This window comes from Syngnathus leptorhynchus, chromosome 14, assembly GCF_054491065.1.
Source record: "Syngnathus leptorhynchus isolate UIUO chromosome 14, UIUO_Slep, whole genome shotgun sequence".
In the NCBI taxonomy this organism is placed as follows: Eukaryota; Metazoa; Chordata; class Actinopteri; order Syngnathiformes; family Syngnathidae; genus Syngnathus; species Syngnathus leptorhynchus.
This window is the reverse complement of record NC_141208.1, coordinates 6,069,251-6,085,497: the sequence shown is the minus strand read 5'-3', so window position 1 is coordinate 6,085,497 and position 16,247 is coordinate 6,069,251. Positions and strand designations below refer to the sequence as shown.

At 43.9% G+C, this 16,247-nt stretch overlaps 3 protein-coding genes across 4 annotated transcripts; 1 reads left to right on the top strand and 2 right to left on the bottom strand.

Annotated features, from left to right (window-relative positions):
• Nucleotides 1-16: 16 nt before the first annotated feature.
• myom1a (myomesin 1a (skelemin)) lies at nt 17-13,063 on the bottom strand. Its single transcript, XM_085929616.1, has 37 exons — nt 11,806-13,063; nt 11,005-11,255; nt 9,616-9,765; nt 9,347-9,533; nt 9,112-9,269; nt 8,851-8,943; nt 8,674-8,762; nt 8,533-8,574; nt 8,240-8,401; nt 8,003-8,164; nt 7,669-7,810; nt 7,405-7,604; nt 7,280-7,333; nt 6,896-7,020; nt 6,621-6,804; nt 6,376-6,550; nt 6,088-6,209; nt 5,152-5,348; nt 4,961-5,087; nt 4,592-4,776; nt 4,407-4,521; nt 4,136-4,292; nt 3,935-4,041; nt 3,716-3,760; nt 3,057-3,193; nt 2,833-2,977; nt 2,667-2,726; nt 2,526-2,593; nt 2,322-2,447; nt 1,647-1,734; nt 1,525-1,563; nt 1,312-1,417; nt 929-1,092; nt 803-839; nt 630-652; nt 492-547; nt 17-416 (listed from the first exon to the last, which is right to left on the bottom strand). The coding sequence occupies exons 2-37, from the start codon at nt 11,208-11,210 to the stop codon at nt 147-149; spliced, it is 4,503 nt and encodes a 1,500-aa protein (XP_085785742.1). The 5' UTR covers nt 11,211-11,255; nt 11,806-13,063; the 3' UTR covers nt 17-146.
• Nucleotides 12,401-14,814, top strand: myl12.2 (myosin, light chain 12, genome duplicate 2). 2 transcript variants are annotated; one of them, XM_085929620.1, is made up of 4 exons: nt 12,401-12,498; nt 12,797-13,009; nt 13,068-13,229; nt 13,535-14,814. In XM_085929620.1, the coding sequence occupies exons 1-4, from the start codon at nt 12,450-12,452 to the stop codon at nt 13,705-13,707; spliced, it is 597 nt and encodes a 198-aa protein (XP_085785746.1). In that variant the 5' UTR covers nt 12,401-12,449; the 3' UTR covers nt 13,708-14,814. The 2 variants fall into 2 exon arrangements, with proteins under 2 accessions (XP_085785746.1, XP_085785745.1); XM_085929619.1 differs by having other exon boundaries at nt 12,794-13,009.
• On the bottom strand, nt 13,364-16,104 carry bag1 (BCL2 associated athanogene 1). The gene is made up of 7 exons (XM_085929617.1): nt 15,972-16,104; nt 15,540-15,668; nt 15,388-15,470; nt 15,211-15,324; nt 14,865-14,972; nt 14,538-14,600; nt 13,364-14,456 (listed from the first exon to the last, which is right to left on the bottom strand). Exons 1-7 carry the CDS (start codon nt 16,006-16,008, stop codon nt 14,367-14,369), a joined length of 624 nt encoding a protein of 207 aa, XP_085785743.1. The 5' UTR covers nt 16,009-16,104; the 3' UTR covers nt 13,364-14,366.
• Between the last annotated feature and the right edge of the window lie 143 nt (nt 16,105-16,247).

Sequence of the window (16,247 nt, the reverse complement as noted above, 5' to 3'; positions counted from 1 at the left end):
ATGAAGATATCAGAAGTTCTTTTATTGTTTTCTTTCTTCACAGAACCAACTTGTTCTAAAATGTTACTTAAAATACTGACATGCTAAGAAAACTTTGCATGCCTTTGCACTGCCGTCCATCACTCTTCCACTTTCCACCCTCAGTCCTACTTCTTCTCTTCCTCAACGGTTTCATCCTCCTCCGGGTTGTACACGCTGACCGTAAACTGGCCGGCCTCCGTACCGTATTTGTTGCGTACCACTAGCGCGTACTTGCCCGAGTCGGCACGGGTGACGGTGTCGATGGCAATGCTGGCGTACTTGCCGTGCTCAAACTTGAGCACGTAGCGTTTGTCGGCCACCAGCTCCCGCTCGTTCTTGGTCCAGCTCACCTCGGGTGTGGGCTCGCCCCACACGTTGCCGGTCAGGTTAAGGGACTGAAGGAGGAAAAAAAAAAATTCCATAGTGAGGAAAATAATTAGCATAATATGAAAGAAGTCAGATGACTTTACCTTGCCCTCTTGGATAGCAACCACATCTGGCAGTCCTCCAATGACACGAGCGCGATCTAAACAGAACAGAACGGATTAATGGCATTTCTATTCATTTCAATGGGGAGAGATGATTCAAGACACTTGGGCTCAACTTACTTCTCTCTGCAATGGCTGCCGCCCTACAGGAGGAAGGAAAGAAGAAGAGTCACAATGTCAAAGAATGAAAAATGTGTGCACTCTGAAAGCGTTCGTCGGGGGGGGGTTACTTTCAATTCAAGCCACCTGGAAGCTATTATTTGTACTTAAGTCAAATGAGTTTGTTTACTCACTTGAGCTTTTGGAATTCCTCAAATGCTTCTTCCCATGCTGCATGAAGGGATCACACGCACACATGATTAATATCTAGTAACAAATAACCATAGAATTAAATTTGGAATCAGAAAAAAACATGTCACCTTGCCCAGACAGTTCAAACACGCGCTTGACACCATCCTTGCCATCAAACAGGTCGACGGCGTATTTGCCCTTGTCCTTCTCTGTGGGGTCGTTGATCTTCAGCCACAACTGCTCGCCAGTCACTCCCGCTTTCACACGTTCTGAAGCGGTGATCTTGGCGTCCCTTGGTGGTTGCAGGAAGAAAACCATTGAATTTTTTTCAACATGAGAAGTTATCCTAATAAAGCATTTATCATTCAGGTACAGTGGTGCCTTGAGGTATGAGTTTAATTTAAACGGTGACCACTGGTGTAACTCAAAACATGGCTTTCAAATCATTGTGTTCCTGTAAATTGAAAAAGAAAAAAAGTTTGCTGAACTTTCAAATCTCTACTAGACCTACTTGTGCAGCCAGTTGATGGAATGGTCCTCGTGATAGTACGTGACGTCGGAGGACAGGATGATGCCGTGCTCTGTGCTGGTGACTTGAATTTGAGTGGAAGAGTTGGCTGGAGGGAGAAAAATCAAACGACACAGAATATGTATTTATCATTGCAATACACACTTCTTTCAGTGTATACATCCATTATTAGGATCTCGTGTGTGTGCGACTCACCAATCACTCTGAACAACTCATTCATTACAACCTGGTAGCCTGGAGAAGAACGCAGAAGGATGCATCTATTTGTAATGTCGGAAAGTAACACGTAGAATGAACACGGCAAACTGAGCCCTTACCTTCATTAGTCATATCGAACCTGCTCTTATCTTGGCCTCTGTCATCCCTCAGGTACACTTCGTAGATGCCCACGTCATTCTTGGAAATCTAAAGTGGCCAAACGTTAACGTTAAAGAGACAACAGTGACGTCCGTCGATGAAGAGTTTTCTATCATCGCACAATCGGCTTAACAGACAACGCTGCGGACGTGACAATGGAATGGTAGCGTGGAGTAAATGCAAAAAACAAAATGCATCAATTGCCAAATGGTTCAGACTTTGGGTCTTGGGGGAAGTAGCGGCGAAGCGTCCTCAGCGGGCGGCTCTATGTCTTCACTTTGAATGTCCTGCTTAATAACCCACTGCAAATTAAGACAAATGAGCACATTAATGGCAACAAGCAGCACATGATGGAGGATAATGTGACTTTTTGAGAACAGTGTTAATGATGAAATAGAAGCAGAAACACAGCCAACTGCTTTGGGGAAGAAAAAAAAAAGCACCATACGGACAAAAGTATTGGGACACCTAGCAAGAAATGATGCGTCATGACGTGTCGTTTTAAGAGTCATGTTCCAATACTTATGGCCAAAGATTGCTTGTTATGAGTTTCACTAGAAGCAGTTTGATCACTAAAGTATGTTAGACAACATAGCATGGACAAAACAGAAGCACATTGCTCTGTGATGGCCAACCTTTCCGATATTAAATGTCAGCACGTCGCCATCCTTCTCCAGCTTCTTGGCGGCCTCGTCACGCTCGCCGATCGAGAGGCTATCCTTGTACCAGATGATTTGCGTGTCCGCCTTCATGTTTCCTACCTGCGCAGAGAAATGAGGATGCGTTTTCACAAGAAAAAAAAAATGATCGGTTCATTCGTTGCTCGTTTTTGTCTTTACCGTGCATTGCAGCAGAATGTCACACTGAGACGTGATGGTGAAGTCCAGGTATTTGATAAAGTGAGGACCTGAGATTGAAAAAAAATGTCACGCAAACACACCCACTGATGTATGACAAAATGTGAGAGGAAGCAAACATACCTTGTTTCCTGAGCCATTCTGCTCTTTCAAACTGGGACTTCTTCTGCAGTGCCTTGAACTCTGCATAGAGGTAACAGCAAAGTTCCAGAAGGGAAATATGATCTTCTACTGCCCCTTAATGGACATACACATTCACTACAGAACCCAAAAAAAATATGCCTAGTACCTTCTCCAATGAGTACCAGGCTGGTGGCGCCCTTCGCTTTGCCGTCCACCAAATTAAAAGTGAACGTTCCCTCGTCTGTGACTTCCAGGGAGTCCATGAACATTTCGATGATGCCGGTGGTCTTGTCAAATTTCATGGTGTATTTCTAGAGGCCGAGGGGGAAACAATTAATTTGTTTGTGGAAGAAATGGAGGGAGAAATACACAAGCAGGTCTGGCTCTTACATCTCCTTGCTGAAGGATGGTGTTGTTAAAAACATACTCCACTTGACAGTCCTTGCTGAACTTCTCCACCTGAGTCCAGAAGCGCACGCGGCCCTTCTCTTGCAACTCCATGGCCATTTCGTTCACAAAAGGAATAACTGAGGACAAATAAAGACAAGCAGCATGCTTGGATTTATGCTTTACACACTTGTATCTTGTTACTACTTTTGAATGTAAAATGGTAAAAATGAGCAAAAAAAATTAAACAGAAAAATGATAAAAATAATTTATAGATGGAAAAAAATATAACTAAAAGGAACAAAATAAAAACAAATTAAAACAATAACACTAAAATACTTAAAATAATAAAAATACTTAAAATACTTAAATAAAGAACTAAATAAATGACAAAAAATTAATATATATATTGTAGACAATACAAATAAACGAATAGCAAATTTACAAGTACTAAATAATTAGATAAAAAAAACAACCAGTAAAATAAATACTAACTTAAAATGACAAGTAGATACAAGTAAAAATAACTACTTAAATAAAGCAACATTAATGTACTGTTTTGATCATTGTCACAGAATGGATTGTGAATGAATTTCATGGTAGCACTCTGGTGAAAATGTGATGAGTGAAAAGGGATCAAGGTGCAGCGGGCGTATATTCACCAGGGAACTTGTGGTCGTGGCTAATGTCCAATAGACGCATCAGACCTGTCAACAACAAGAGCAGAATTCAAATGGCCATTGTCACGACCTCAGCATTTTTCTCATAGTGCAGAGTGCAACTTTCCATTTGTCTGGCAGCTGGGAATTGGGTGTATCAGTTACAAAGTGTCTCTCCACATGCCCAGCAAAGCGCAATTGCATTAAGGGGACACGGCTCACCTTCCTCTGTGAGCTCGTAGCTGGATGAGACGCCCTCCATGTTGGTGACTACGCAGGAGAAAATCCCCAGATCCTCCAGGGAGGGGTTGTTGAAGATAGCTCTGGACCTGGAAAATGGACCCACCATGGGACACTCCAGTCCATTAATGGGCCGAGTACAGAACCCTGCGGCACATCTTTGAGAACTGGAAATTGGCCTACCTGCCCTTCTCCTTGACGATGGTCAGTCTGGAGGAGTCTGTGATGGCCTGGTAGTTCTTAGACCAAACAAACTCACAGCCTTCACTCATCTCGGAGCACTCAAAGACCATAGAGATAACACCGTCGTCGTCCACGTCCACGTAGATCTCCTTGGTGCCTGACGGAAGAGTTACTTGACATATATTTCATTCCTAATTTTAAATATTGATAGTCGACTTTATTTGTGAAGCTGTATACTTTCAGACTTTATGGACGTAACACTTGCACTCACCAGGTCGACTCTCCGCCAGGATGGGACCCAAGACCTCCGAGGGGTTCCCAACACCTGCGAGGTTTTGAGCACGTACGCGGAAGACGTAGGATGTAGCAGCTTGCAGCCCGCTTACCTGAATCAATAACAATAGTCAAAAGGAGCTTCTCTCGTTTCATTTCCAAATGCATCAAAGTACTCCTCACTTTCATGAACGTGGACTTGTTGGTCTCCTCGTGGGCAGCCGTCCAGCCTTCGTCCCCGGCTGACGCCTCCTTGAAGTCCAAATAGTAGCCGTTGACGGGAGAGCGGCCGTCAAACGAAGGCGGCTCCCACAGGATCACCATGGAGGAGTCCCGGATCTCCAGAACGTGAAGACCAACAGGAGCACCTTGGATGAGAAACCAGGGGTGAGTATTTCAAGGATACTTTGCATGGATACTTATTTTTTTTTTATCCATCTCAGGGGTCGGCCATTTTGTCACTTGATGTTGACAAGCTGAGCTGTGTTGGGCGTCACCTGAGCCCACGATGACAATTTTGAATCTGCAATAAACACGATGGCGGAACTTTACCTGGCACAGTAAGAGTCCACTCGTTGCACTTCAAAGCCACACTGGGCACCGAGCCATCGCTGACTCCGGCCATGTTCATGGCGCGTACCTGGAACTCGTAAACGACGTTCTCCTTCAGGTTCTCCACCTGAGAGGAAACAGATGCAGTTGAGTCAAGCAGCAAAAACAAAAGCGACTGGACACGAGCTCACCTTATAGGAGGTAGTGGTCAAGGCGTGGAGGTTGACCTCATGCCACTTGCTAACCACGCGTCCCTTCACGGTCCTGTAGTCCACAAAGTATCCTCGGATGTCAGCTCCTCCGTTGTTGGAGGGCTCGCTCCAGCCCATCACCATGGTGTCCCTATGAGCTTCCAGTAGGTGCACATCCGTCGGCGCGGCGGGGACGGCTGAGACCAGATGTTTATTTATGAGAAGTAGAAGATCGCAAATCATCTCGGATGGATGGGCCGGCAGAACTCAACATGCTGATCAAATTCGTTTTGACATTTTATTTTTCAGAACTTTCAACAATACAGTATGGTTTGAGCACACACATGCACGCTTTTGAAAAGCCCATCATGATGGATCAAGTACTTACACAAGAAGCTTGACTCATAAGCTTCATGCTGTTTAAGTATGTTTTTAGCCTTTTTCACCTTGTCCATGCACCAAGCAGGCCTCCTGAAGAGTTAGCACACAGCTATGTCGACATCTAAGCCACACAGACATGGCCCCCCCCCCAAAAAAAAGACAAAATTTAGTGATGCGCATGCACATAACGTTAGTCTTCAAGGATATATAAAGCAGATCTTTTCATAAATGAAAACAGCTCCCATGGCTGTAGCATGTTTTTATGAAGAAACCAACAAAACACAACTATTGGATACAAGCAATTCAAGAATCCATTTTCCATTCAAATTTCCCTTAAAGAGCAGAAGCAAGTGGTAAAGCAGTTAAAAATGACAAGGTTGGTGATTTATTTCCCAACCGGTGACAAAATAAATTGGAGGGCAGTCAAAGCACAAGAGGAACGTGTTCTCAGTAGTATATTACAAGTTGATGAAGTCGGAGCAGAGGTGGTGAGAGAGAAAAAGCCAGAGCAGCTAAAGGTCAGTCAAATAAAAGAATAACAGCGAAGAGACTCACAAATGGCCGCCCGCACCAGCTCTGGCTGCGAAGCCGTGGAACTCAAGCTGTAGCCGGCGGCGTTGACCGCCTTCACTCGGAACACGCATGTCGTCTCACTGGTGAGGCCGTGACACACGAACCTGAATACAGATTCAGAAATGTTTTTTTGGTTTGTTTTGCAGTCGTCATCATTCTGTTGTTTTGGACTTTTTAGGATGTAATGAATGACTTCAAGGGTCAGATGTCCCAATATTTTTGTCCAAATAACGAACAACAGCCGATATGATTTCTACTGAATGGTTTGACCTGGTTTGCTTGACAGGGTTGTTGTTGCACGGGATCCAGACGTCGGTGCCCACCACGTTGTATTCGATGTAGTAGCCCACCAGGTTCTTGACATCCTTGGAAGCCGCCCAGGAGACCACCATGGAGGTGCTGGTGTTCCTGGTTGCCACGGGCATGCCCGGAGAAGAAGGCAGGTCTGTTGAGAAATACAGCGACGATATTCATTTCGATAATTGGGAAATGAATATGTTATGTTATTGCCACACCGAGAACGTCTCCCACGGTGATGTCGCCGGTGGTTTCGGATGCTTCGCCCACACCCGCCGAGTTGCAGCAGCGCACGCGGAATCTGTATGATTTCCCTTCGCATAGATCAAACAGGGCGAAGCGAGGAGACTTGACGGGCATGCTGGTGTTGACCCTCTGCCAAGTGTCGGAGCCTGAAACGCACTGAAACAGCCAACAGCTATTTTGAAATCCAATTTTAAAAATACCAGTAGGAAGATGATGGAATCTTCTTGTTACATCTAGCACTTCTGACCTTCTCAATGTAATACATCACTCCTTCATGACCTCTCTGAACGGGGGGCTTCCAGGCGAGCACCACGTAGCTCTTGGTCGCCTCGGTAACCTCAACTTCAGTGGGTTCTCCAGGTACCACTCCAGCTGGAGGCACATCATGAAGATGATGATCAGAGATGAGACTTGGACAAAACATAAACAAGTCTGCACCATTCTTACTTTTTCCACATTTTATATAATGGCATGGTTGCCAAATGTTGGAGTTTTAATTTTTTCAAATGTAGTGCTTTGCCGCCAACTTGTGGCATATGTTGGTACTGTACTTATAAAGCATTTTTGAGGGCGGGTTGGCAGATGAGCAAATAAAATATGGAAAAAGTAAAAGCGCTGTCCAGATAAATACCAGTGTGGTCCTCCTCCGTGAACTTGATCATACCAGTCCAAGGAGCGGAAGGTCCTGGCGAAAAAGACCATCAATATTTTAGAGAAGTTCACTGTTTACTTAGAACCACCTAAATTAGTCCTCACCAAGGAGGCGGGCCCGGTCAAAGGGATCCATGGCGACCACCGTCTCGGAGATACGTGACGCGCGGCTCACCCCCGCTTTGTTGAGGGCCGTCACCCTGAACACGTACGAGCGGCCCTCCACCAGGCCCGTGACGGGGAAGCGGGCGTACCTGACCGGTGTGTCGTTGCACTGCGCCCAGTGATGTGTTCCAACTTCACACCTAACAAAACACACCATTTGGGTTTTAATACAGCTGTGCCTTTAAATACGGGTTTCTTCCCCACCTGTCGATATAGTAACCCAAGATGGAGCTACTGCCTTCCACGGCGGGCTGCTTCCAGGTCACCACCACGTAGTCTTTGTTGACATCATGGCAGCGCACATCCAGGGGGGCTACGGGGACCCCCTCCACCTCCACGTCAGCATCTGGCAAAATGAAGACCACATATGTGAGCAGTCATGTTTCTAAATCTGTCTGGGTTCCAGTATCCGCTATCTGACCTACTTCTTCAACCTTAGTGTAGACTTGGACAAAAGTTTTGGGACACAATCATGAATAGATGAATCAGGGGGGTGGAGCTAACTTGAATCATTCTGGTGTAGAAGAACATGACCTACCTTTGACAAACACGTAGGCAGAGTAGCTGTCGTAGCCCGACTTGGTGACGACACGCATGGTGTACATGCCCTCGTCTTCCTTGTTGAGGTGAACCAGTGTCAGGGTGGCCCGCTGTCCGGCCCATTGTGTATGCACCCATGGGGATGCCTTCAGGGGCACACCTGATCATGGGGAAAGTCAAAAGATTTCAGATTCAACAAGGTGGGTAGCATTGTCCAACCAGTGGGTCGACTCACCGTTTCGGTACCACACTATGTCGGGCTTGTAGTTCTTGACGGTGGGATAAACGATGATGGTGCAACCAAAGCTCACTGTCTCGCCCTCGCGACCGAACGCCACGTTGAATTTGTCCAGGATGGTAGTCTCGAAAGTGACGCCGTGCTCAGAGCTGAAGCCGCCTGTGACACGGAAATGTTTTCTCCTTTAAGTGCACACCCCCGTACTTTGCACTATTAAAAATAATAAAATATTTTGTATAACAATCTTTCCCCAAAATAATATTATTAAGCCGTTATTCAAATTGACTCACGAGGTTGGGTCACGATCGTTTCTCTTTCCTCATCATGAAAACCTGCAGGAGGAAAAAAAAAATCGTAATTAAAAGTCAAACAAAAATAAATCAACAAAAACACACACTTGATTAAAAGACATCGATGGAACTTTGACTTACGTTTTACAACCACCGTGGCCACGCAGGACATTTCTCCTTTCACGTTGAGCGCGGACACTCGATACGCCGCCGTGTCGAGGAAGTCGCAGCTGAGGTGCAAAAACAACGCAAATTCAGTTTCATGAAGGCAAATGTGAATTTCTGGGCCTGCGTCAACAAGGCTTGGTGATTACCTACTTCTTGATCTCCAGGTAGTGCATGTTGTAAGTGCTCTCCACGGTGTATTTCTCGGAGCGTGCCTCGGCGTCAATCAGCACGTTGTTTTTGTACCTTGAATGCAGCACAAACACACACACACGCTTTACAATACCGTCAAATTTGAACCGTTTTCAGGAGACAACATTTCAAAGTAACATCATGCACAACAATCCTGTAATGCAACTCTGATTTTAACTTCTCTTTCTGCTTATATGATGACAATTTGAATACTTCCAGTACCAGGCAATCCTTGGTCTGGGCCACCCCGCCACGGTGCAGTGCAGCCGGATGGTCTCCCCTTCCCACACGGTCAGTCCACGAGGCTTGGTGGTCATCTCCGGGGGATGCATCAGGCAATCTGGGTTCATTTTCTTGCGGAATTCTGTCCACTCATCCAACTGTGGCCACACAGAGAGATTTGCATTAGGCTATTGAATGTGATCGATTATTTTTTTTTTTTTTAAAGATTCCTTACAGTCCTACTCAGTTGCACGCGTTCGGCGGACTCTCGGATTTCTGTGGTCCTGGACTTTTTCTCCACCCTGACCTCCATCGCTTCACTGGCCTCCCGGACAAACAGGCTCCTCATAGCCACATAGTTGATACCCTCCTCGGTCACATCGTCCTCGCGGGCCTCCATCAACCCGCGCACCTCTTCATGGCTTCACAATCAAAACATCATTTTTCACACAAATCCAAAACGTGGAACTTACACTAGGGTGAGATTTCAGAAGGAATAATTACTTGGCTCTGAAGATCGGAATCACATAGCCGATAACTTCCTTGTCCAAGTCAGTGGCCAGGTAGGTGCGCCTGGCTCGCTTGGGTAGTGGACTCAACGACTTCACCACTTGCTCCAGACCCTTCTTCTCACTCTTCACGGTGGTTTTCACACTTGAAAGGAACACAGAAATCCCATTACAGTGGTACCTTGACATACAAGTTGAATTCATCAGGTGAGCACGCTTGCAACTCAAAACATTTGTATCTCAAAGCATCGTTCTAAATTGAATTGGATGGAAGCGTCATTAATCCGCTTCAGCCTCCATACAAAAACGAAACATTGATGCTAATGATCGTCAACCATTAGCATGTCAAGTTGTTAGCAATAAGTTAAGCAAACTTCCCAAAGGCAAAGATACTACCTCAAGCCATAATTATGATTTAGTTGGGAAGCACTGTGCACTAGTGTTTAGTACATCTGACTCACAGTTCCTAAATTCGGGGTTCGCTGGGATAGATGGATTCGACTGGCGGCAGCTATATACAGTCCACCATTTGCTTCTTGTTGTCCATGCTTGTCTCTTCATTACAATGACTGAAATGTGCATTGGTTTATTTTAGGGGGTCCGACATGCACGCAAGTATATTTTTTGGCACTGAATGTAAAAATGAAAGATGTATTTCAGTCCACCTAAGCCTGATCCCGAACACCATTTGGTGTTTTGCGGTTTATAAATACATAACGGGATAACACAAAGTACCATATGAATGTGAAACCTTTATTTGGCTCTATAACAAAATAAAAATGCATTGGGGGAAAAAAATAATAATAAAAGCCTCCAACCTGAGGGAGATTCCCTTCAGTGTCATACAGTAAAGTGGCCTGCTCAGCCTTCCCAAATAGCCCAGCTGGTCATGAAGGTATCTGGCAGTACTCAACCAGCTCAAATTCCTTCCCTGGCCTCTTTATAGAGATCGTGACACACTTGCCGCGTCAAGGACATAACAATACATGTCCACTTGTGTTCTGTTGTCCTAAATTGACTTGTGTATATGCGCTTTGACACCTAATAATGATGCTGCAGCTGCTGAGCTGGAGATTTTCCATGAGTCTTTTCTAATCAACACTTAGGGATGAAATTATTAGAAAATTCCTCAAATTTAAGATAAAATAAGAGCATGTCTGCTATTGAAGAATGTTAGTGTAGTATTCACAGAGTTGATTGAACTATAACGTTGAAGAGACTCCTTTTAGAATCTTTAAAATCACCTTGTCGGTGAATATTATTGTATCGTCTGTCTACATGTGTTGCAGCAGCGTTTGTGTTCAGATCTCCATTGCAACAACACCGCCACAGAAATGATAATTGTTAGCATAGGCTCTCAACATTTTATTTCAGACTGTCTTACCGACGGGTGGTGGTCTTGTAAGTGGAGAAGGACTGTTTGCTAACGGAGGACTTGGTGCTCAAGTGACTGCTGCTTTCATAGTGATGCTGCTGTTGCTGCTGCTGATGTCGTTGATGATGATGCTGATGATGAAGCTCCTTCTGATGTTGCTCCTTGCGATGCTGGAGCTGCTGCTCCTTCTGTGACACTTGTAGTGATCCTGACATCTTGGGGGCTGCTTCGCAATGTCCGCAACTTAGTCTGGACCAGTTCTAGAAAGAAACAGTATTGTTACACCATGGATGTATCGATGACCATTGAAGATTGATTTATGACCGCACGGGATGTTTGTAGGTCAATTGAAGTCCTAGGTTTCCTGATATATATGTGTGAATTGATTTATTTACTTAAATTTGTATTTGTGATCTCCGCATGTAATCTGGCAGTGGAAGAAAATAATAAAAGGAAAAATAAAGGTCAACCTAAAAAAATAAACAAAAATGTCATAAGAAAAAAGTGCTTAAATATATGGATATCCATAAGTATACATCTATATACCTATATAAGATAGAATAATTGAAATAATAATGATTAACATGATAATATAAATATATAAACATGAATAAAGTCCATAGTTGAGGAGAAATAATATATAAATTGTATATTATTGCAATTTAAAAATAACGACAAATACAGCATGTCATGTTAACATTCCCAATATATTACATAAAAATGTAACATGACTAACCAGCCTACTAATTTATAGATGACACAATTTAGCATGCAAAGTTCCTGTTAATTTAAGAAATAAACAGGGCTTACCACAACAAAGTCTCCAGGAATCCAACAATGGATAAATATGAGGTGTTCAAAATGTTAAGTCAAACAAATCCAGGACGAGGGAAGGCAAGCAGGGGTGAGGGCCAGTGGACAAGAGAGTGGTCCACAGACCAAAAATAATGCTGCCACTCTGCAGAACGCACAAGACACCCTCAGGACCTTTTAAGGCTGGGACACATTTAAATTTAGATCACAAGGAGAAAGAGAGTGCTCCTTGGCTTACCCCACCACCTCTTTGTAGAGGAAATGTTGGCTTTCAACTACCGTGTAAATTTCATTTAATTAATTTCACTCATGATCAAGTCGTTTTTTTTTTTTTAGATGTAATGGTGCATGTTAGTTACAAGATACATGATTTATTTACATGTTTAGATGTTTAACCGTGGGCTTAAAGTTGACACCGCCGCTTGGTGGCGATAGTTCTGTGATTTCTTCTCCCCTCTACCATTTTATATGTGCAATAGCGACCCCTGAAGCACTGGAGTGTTGAAGGGAGACCACCTCTCTGAGTGGTCCGTTAGGTAAACAGGAAGTAAAATACCGGCGGTCAAGTTTATGATTGGTCCATTTAGTAAACAGGAAGTACACCACTAGTCCCGCCTTCTAAACATTCCCAGGACAATTGCATGCACTGGCACTTCTGCGTGACTAATAATTATTCGTCAATATTCCAAGGTGCGTGGCTTTTTTTGCAAATATTACTCCTTTGACTCATTTAATCGAAAGATTAATTGTGCGCCAATTTTACCACCTCTATGGGTGGTTTAAATAGGTTAGCGTAGCTAGCTAACGTACTGAGATGATGCTGTGCAGCGTCATGACACATGAATGAATGAATGAATGAATGAATGAATGAATGGTCCCACGGTCGTAGTTATAATCGCTGTAATAACAGCGTGCACGAGTGCAAAACTGGAAGAACCCAATTAGGCTAAATGCGTTGTGCATATTGTGAATTTGTTCGTTCCAGTAGGTGAAGGAGGGGACTTTGGAGTCGCCAACATGTCGAGCAAAAGGGCCAAGGGCAAGAACACAAAGAAGCGCCCTCAACGGGCCACCTCCAACGTGTTTGCCATGTTTGACCAGTCCCAGATCCAGGAGTTTAAGGAGGCCTTCAACATGATCGACCAAAACAGGGACGGCTTCATCGACAAGGAGGATCTGCACGACATGTTGGCCTCTCTAGGTAGATGCTAAACACATAAACAACTTGATGACTAGTTAACACGGTTGTTTGACTTCAGGTAAAAACCCCACTGACAACTACCTGGAGGCCATGATGAACGAAGCTCCGGGTCCCATTAACTTCACCATGTTCCTCACCATGTTCGGGGAGAAGCTGAACGGTACCGACCCCGAGGACGTCATCCGCAATGCCTTTGCCTGCTTTGATGAGGAAGGCACCGGTGAGTATGAGAATACATGCTCTGACTTTATACCTTAATGGAGAGGGAGGGGCCACGGAACAGATTGAGCCAAGTTGCATCTCCTTGGTCCTTGTCAGAAATCCCATTCATGAGACAAGGTGAATGACAGTAGATATACCTTTATTAGTCCCACAATAAATTAAAAATAGCTAATTTGTTGTCATTGTGAAACTTTGTTGAGCTCTACAGATGGTGAGTACCATTTGAACACAGTAGGACCAGTTCATGAATATTGTATTTGTACTCTGTTACATTACAAGATAATCCCTTTGCGGCTCCCGCAGGTATGATCCAGGAGGAACAGCTGCGTGAGCTGCTGACCACCATGGGCGACAGGTTCACGGACGAGGAAGTGGACGAGCTCTTCCGGGAGGCGCCCATCGACAAGAAGGGCAACTTCAACTATGTGGCGTTCACACGTATCCTCAAACACGGTGCCAAGGACAAGGACGATTAACCACCGACTCGACCCAACCGACAACTGGAGGAGTTCTCTGGCCTATATGACACCGTTCTGTGTTTTGTATAGCCCACTGGAAGGTTGTTATGTAGCGGCTTCCTGTTCATTTGCACATCACTAAGACGCTGACCAAACTTGAACGTTATGTCACGCACACGCTACAAACGGGCACATAACCGTGACTGATTATTGTTATTGATCGATCATCCCTTGATGCAAAAGGCTGCCTTTTTCTTAATGCAGCGGGAATATTTCGACTCTTACAAGAGTAAAAAATAGGTTAATGGCTGCTTCTGAGCATTTGGATGTTTTAATCAAAAACACGCTGTAAAGAAACTGATGAAAAGTCATGTTGACGTGAAGCACGCTACAATCCAAAACGCTAAAGGACGGAGCACGCTTCAGTGGTGCTTTGAGATACGAGTGAAATTTGTTCCATGGCTATGCTCAGGACTCAAATCATCTTTCTCCAATGAAACGAAACGCTTATAGCACTCATATCTCAAAAAGTACACTCAAGTTTAAAAGTTGTATGTCGGGTCACTCGTGTCTCAAGGCACCACTGTCGTAATAAATAGAATGGAGACTACAGAGGTGCTCTTTGTACACAGCACAGTAGTTGCTCACAGAGCAAGAACAAAAATATGAATATGTCTTCAGTCCGCTAGGGCCAGATTTTTAGACTGGATCTTTGTCAGGTGGTCTGATATGCAAGCCTCCATCTTGTCACACTGGGCCAAGAAATCCTGATGTGAGGATATCTTGTGAGAAACACTGGGAGATTTTTTTTTGTTTTCTTAACGGAGGAAACGGAGTCGAGCACTCACCTGCACCATCTTCACGAGGCCCTTTTTCTTCTGCCGGCAGTCGTTGAAGTTTTCCGGGAGGCTCTGATGGCAAATAAAACAGTTTATCGCGTGGTTAATTTAGTTTTGAGTTCTTAGCAAGAATTTAAGTTACGAGCGCTAGCTATGCTTGTTGGCTTACTAAAAAAAAACATTACAAAACTTTGGTACACTTTTGCATTCATTTTGGGGAAAGATGATTTGAGATTTCAAATGTGTTCAGTTGTGAATGCGCCCGAATTAAAATAAGTCAAGGAAATACTGTCCTACGTTTTTCATGGATTCAATTGTGAGTATGAAATAGCCTACCAGAGCATCGATCTGCTCCAGGATCTTCATGAACTGTTCGGCCGCGATTTTCACTCTGTGGTCCAGTTTGCCCAGAGCATCAGCCTGAAGATCTTTGGCCAAGAATCCCTGTTAAAAAAAAAATTAAAAAAAGATTGTTACAAGTATTCAATAGAAAGGAGAATTTGGGGCTATGCTGTTAGGTATTAAAGTCAAAATCTGATAAGGGGGAAAAAATATTTGAGACATAAAGATTGAGGAAAATAAACTCAACTTTTTTTCCTTGAAATTATACATTTTTTCTGGAAGGTTTTTTTCTATAATGCAAAACCATTGTCCTAAAAAATGAGTAGACAAATGCACATACATTCTTGAGTCCAGTCAATTCCCCGTCGACCTTCTCCAGCTTTTTTGCCGTTTGCTCTACAGTTTTTTCAATATCTTTCAGCTTCCTCAGCTCAGCTTCTTCCTCAGGACTATTCTGTTGACAGAATTCACCTTTAAACACCATTGCATACTCATTCACAAAGAAAAGAGTCCTCACCCTCTTTCCAATCATCATGAGCTTGCATCCATTCTTGATCCCGTAGCTGGACAGTGTCTGCTCCATCTCCTTTAGCGACTTTCCTGCAATGTCAGCAGAATTCCAATGATGGGAAGCAAGTGCACGGACATTGGTCCCAAAGTGAACCATACCCTTGAAGATGAGCTTCTGAGAGGCCGGAGGGATTCCGGTGACCTGATTGAGACAATCTGACAGGTCTTTGACAGTGGGACTGTTTCCATCCTCTTGACTGGTCACCGTGATGCTGTGCTTTGTAGAACCTGGAGTCGGGAATTGACAATAACAAGAAACGCCTATTCATCCATCCTTTTGTATCGGGTTTGTCCATATTAAAAGCCAGGAGGTCAACTTGAACCTATCCCAGCCGACATATATTTCTAGAACATTTAAAATGCGAGAGGCGGGGCATGTGTTACGAGGGTATTTATGCCCTTTCATTAAACATTTGCCCCGATAGCAAACACGCTAGCAAGCCATTTATTTCCGAGGACTGTCATTCACCCACAACATGAAGTATAATTATTTCTTTGGAATATCTCATAAGAATTGGAATGTTATATTACCGTAAGCGACAATGACGGTGATAGCTTGCGTCGACATGTTTAAATTTCGTCGTTTAATTTAATCGCTGCATGAATAACTGCTAAGCGCTAACAGCAAGCTAACTACTTCCGGGTAACCAGAAGCAGTTCACCCCGCCCACTCTCTCCACGAAATAATTAGAATTATTTAAACGATATAGTGCTCAAAACAATAATATCCTAGTAAATCATAACATACAATCACAAACAAAAATAAAATAATTTAATGAATTAATAATACTGTCTGACAGCAAAGTT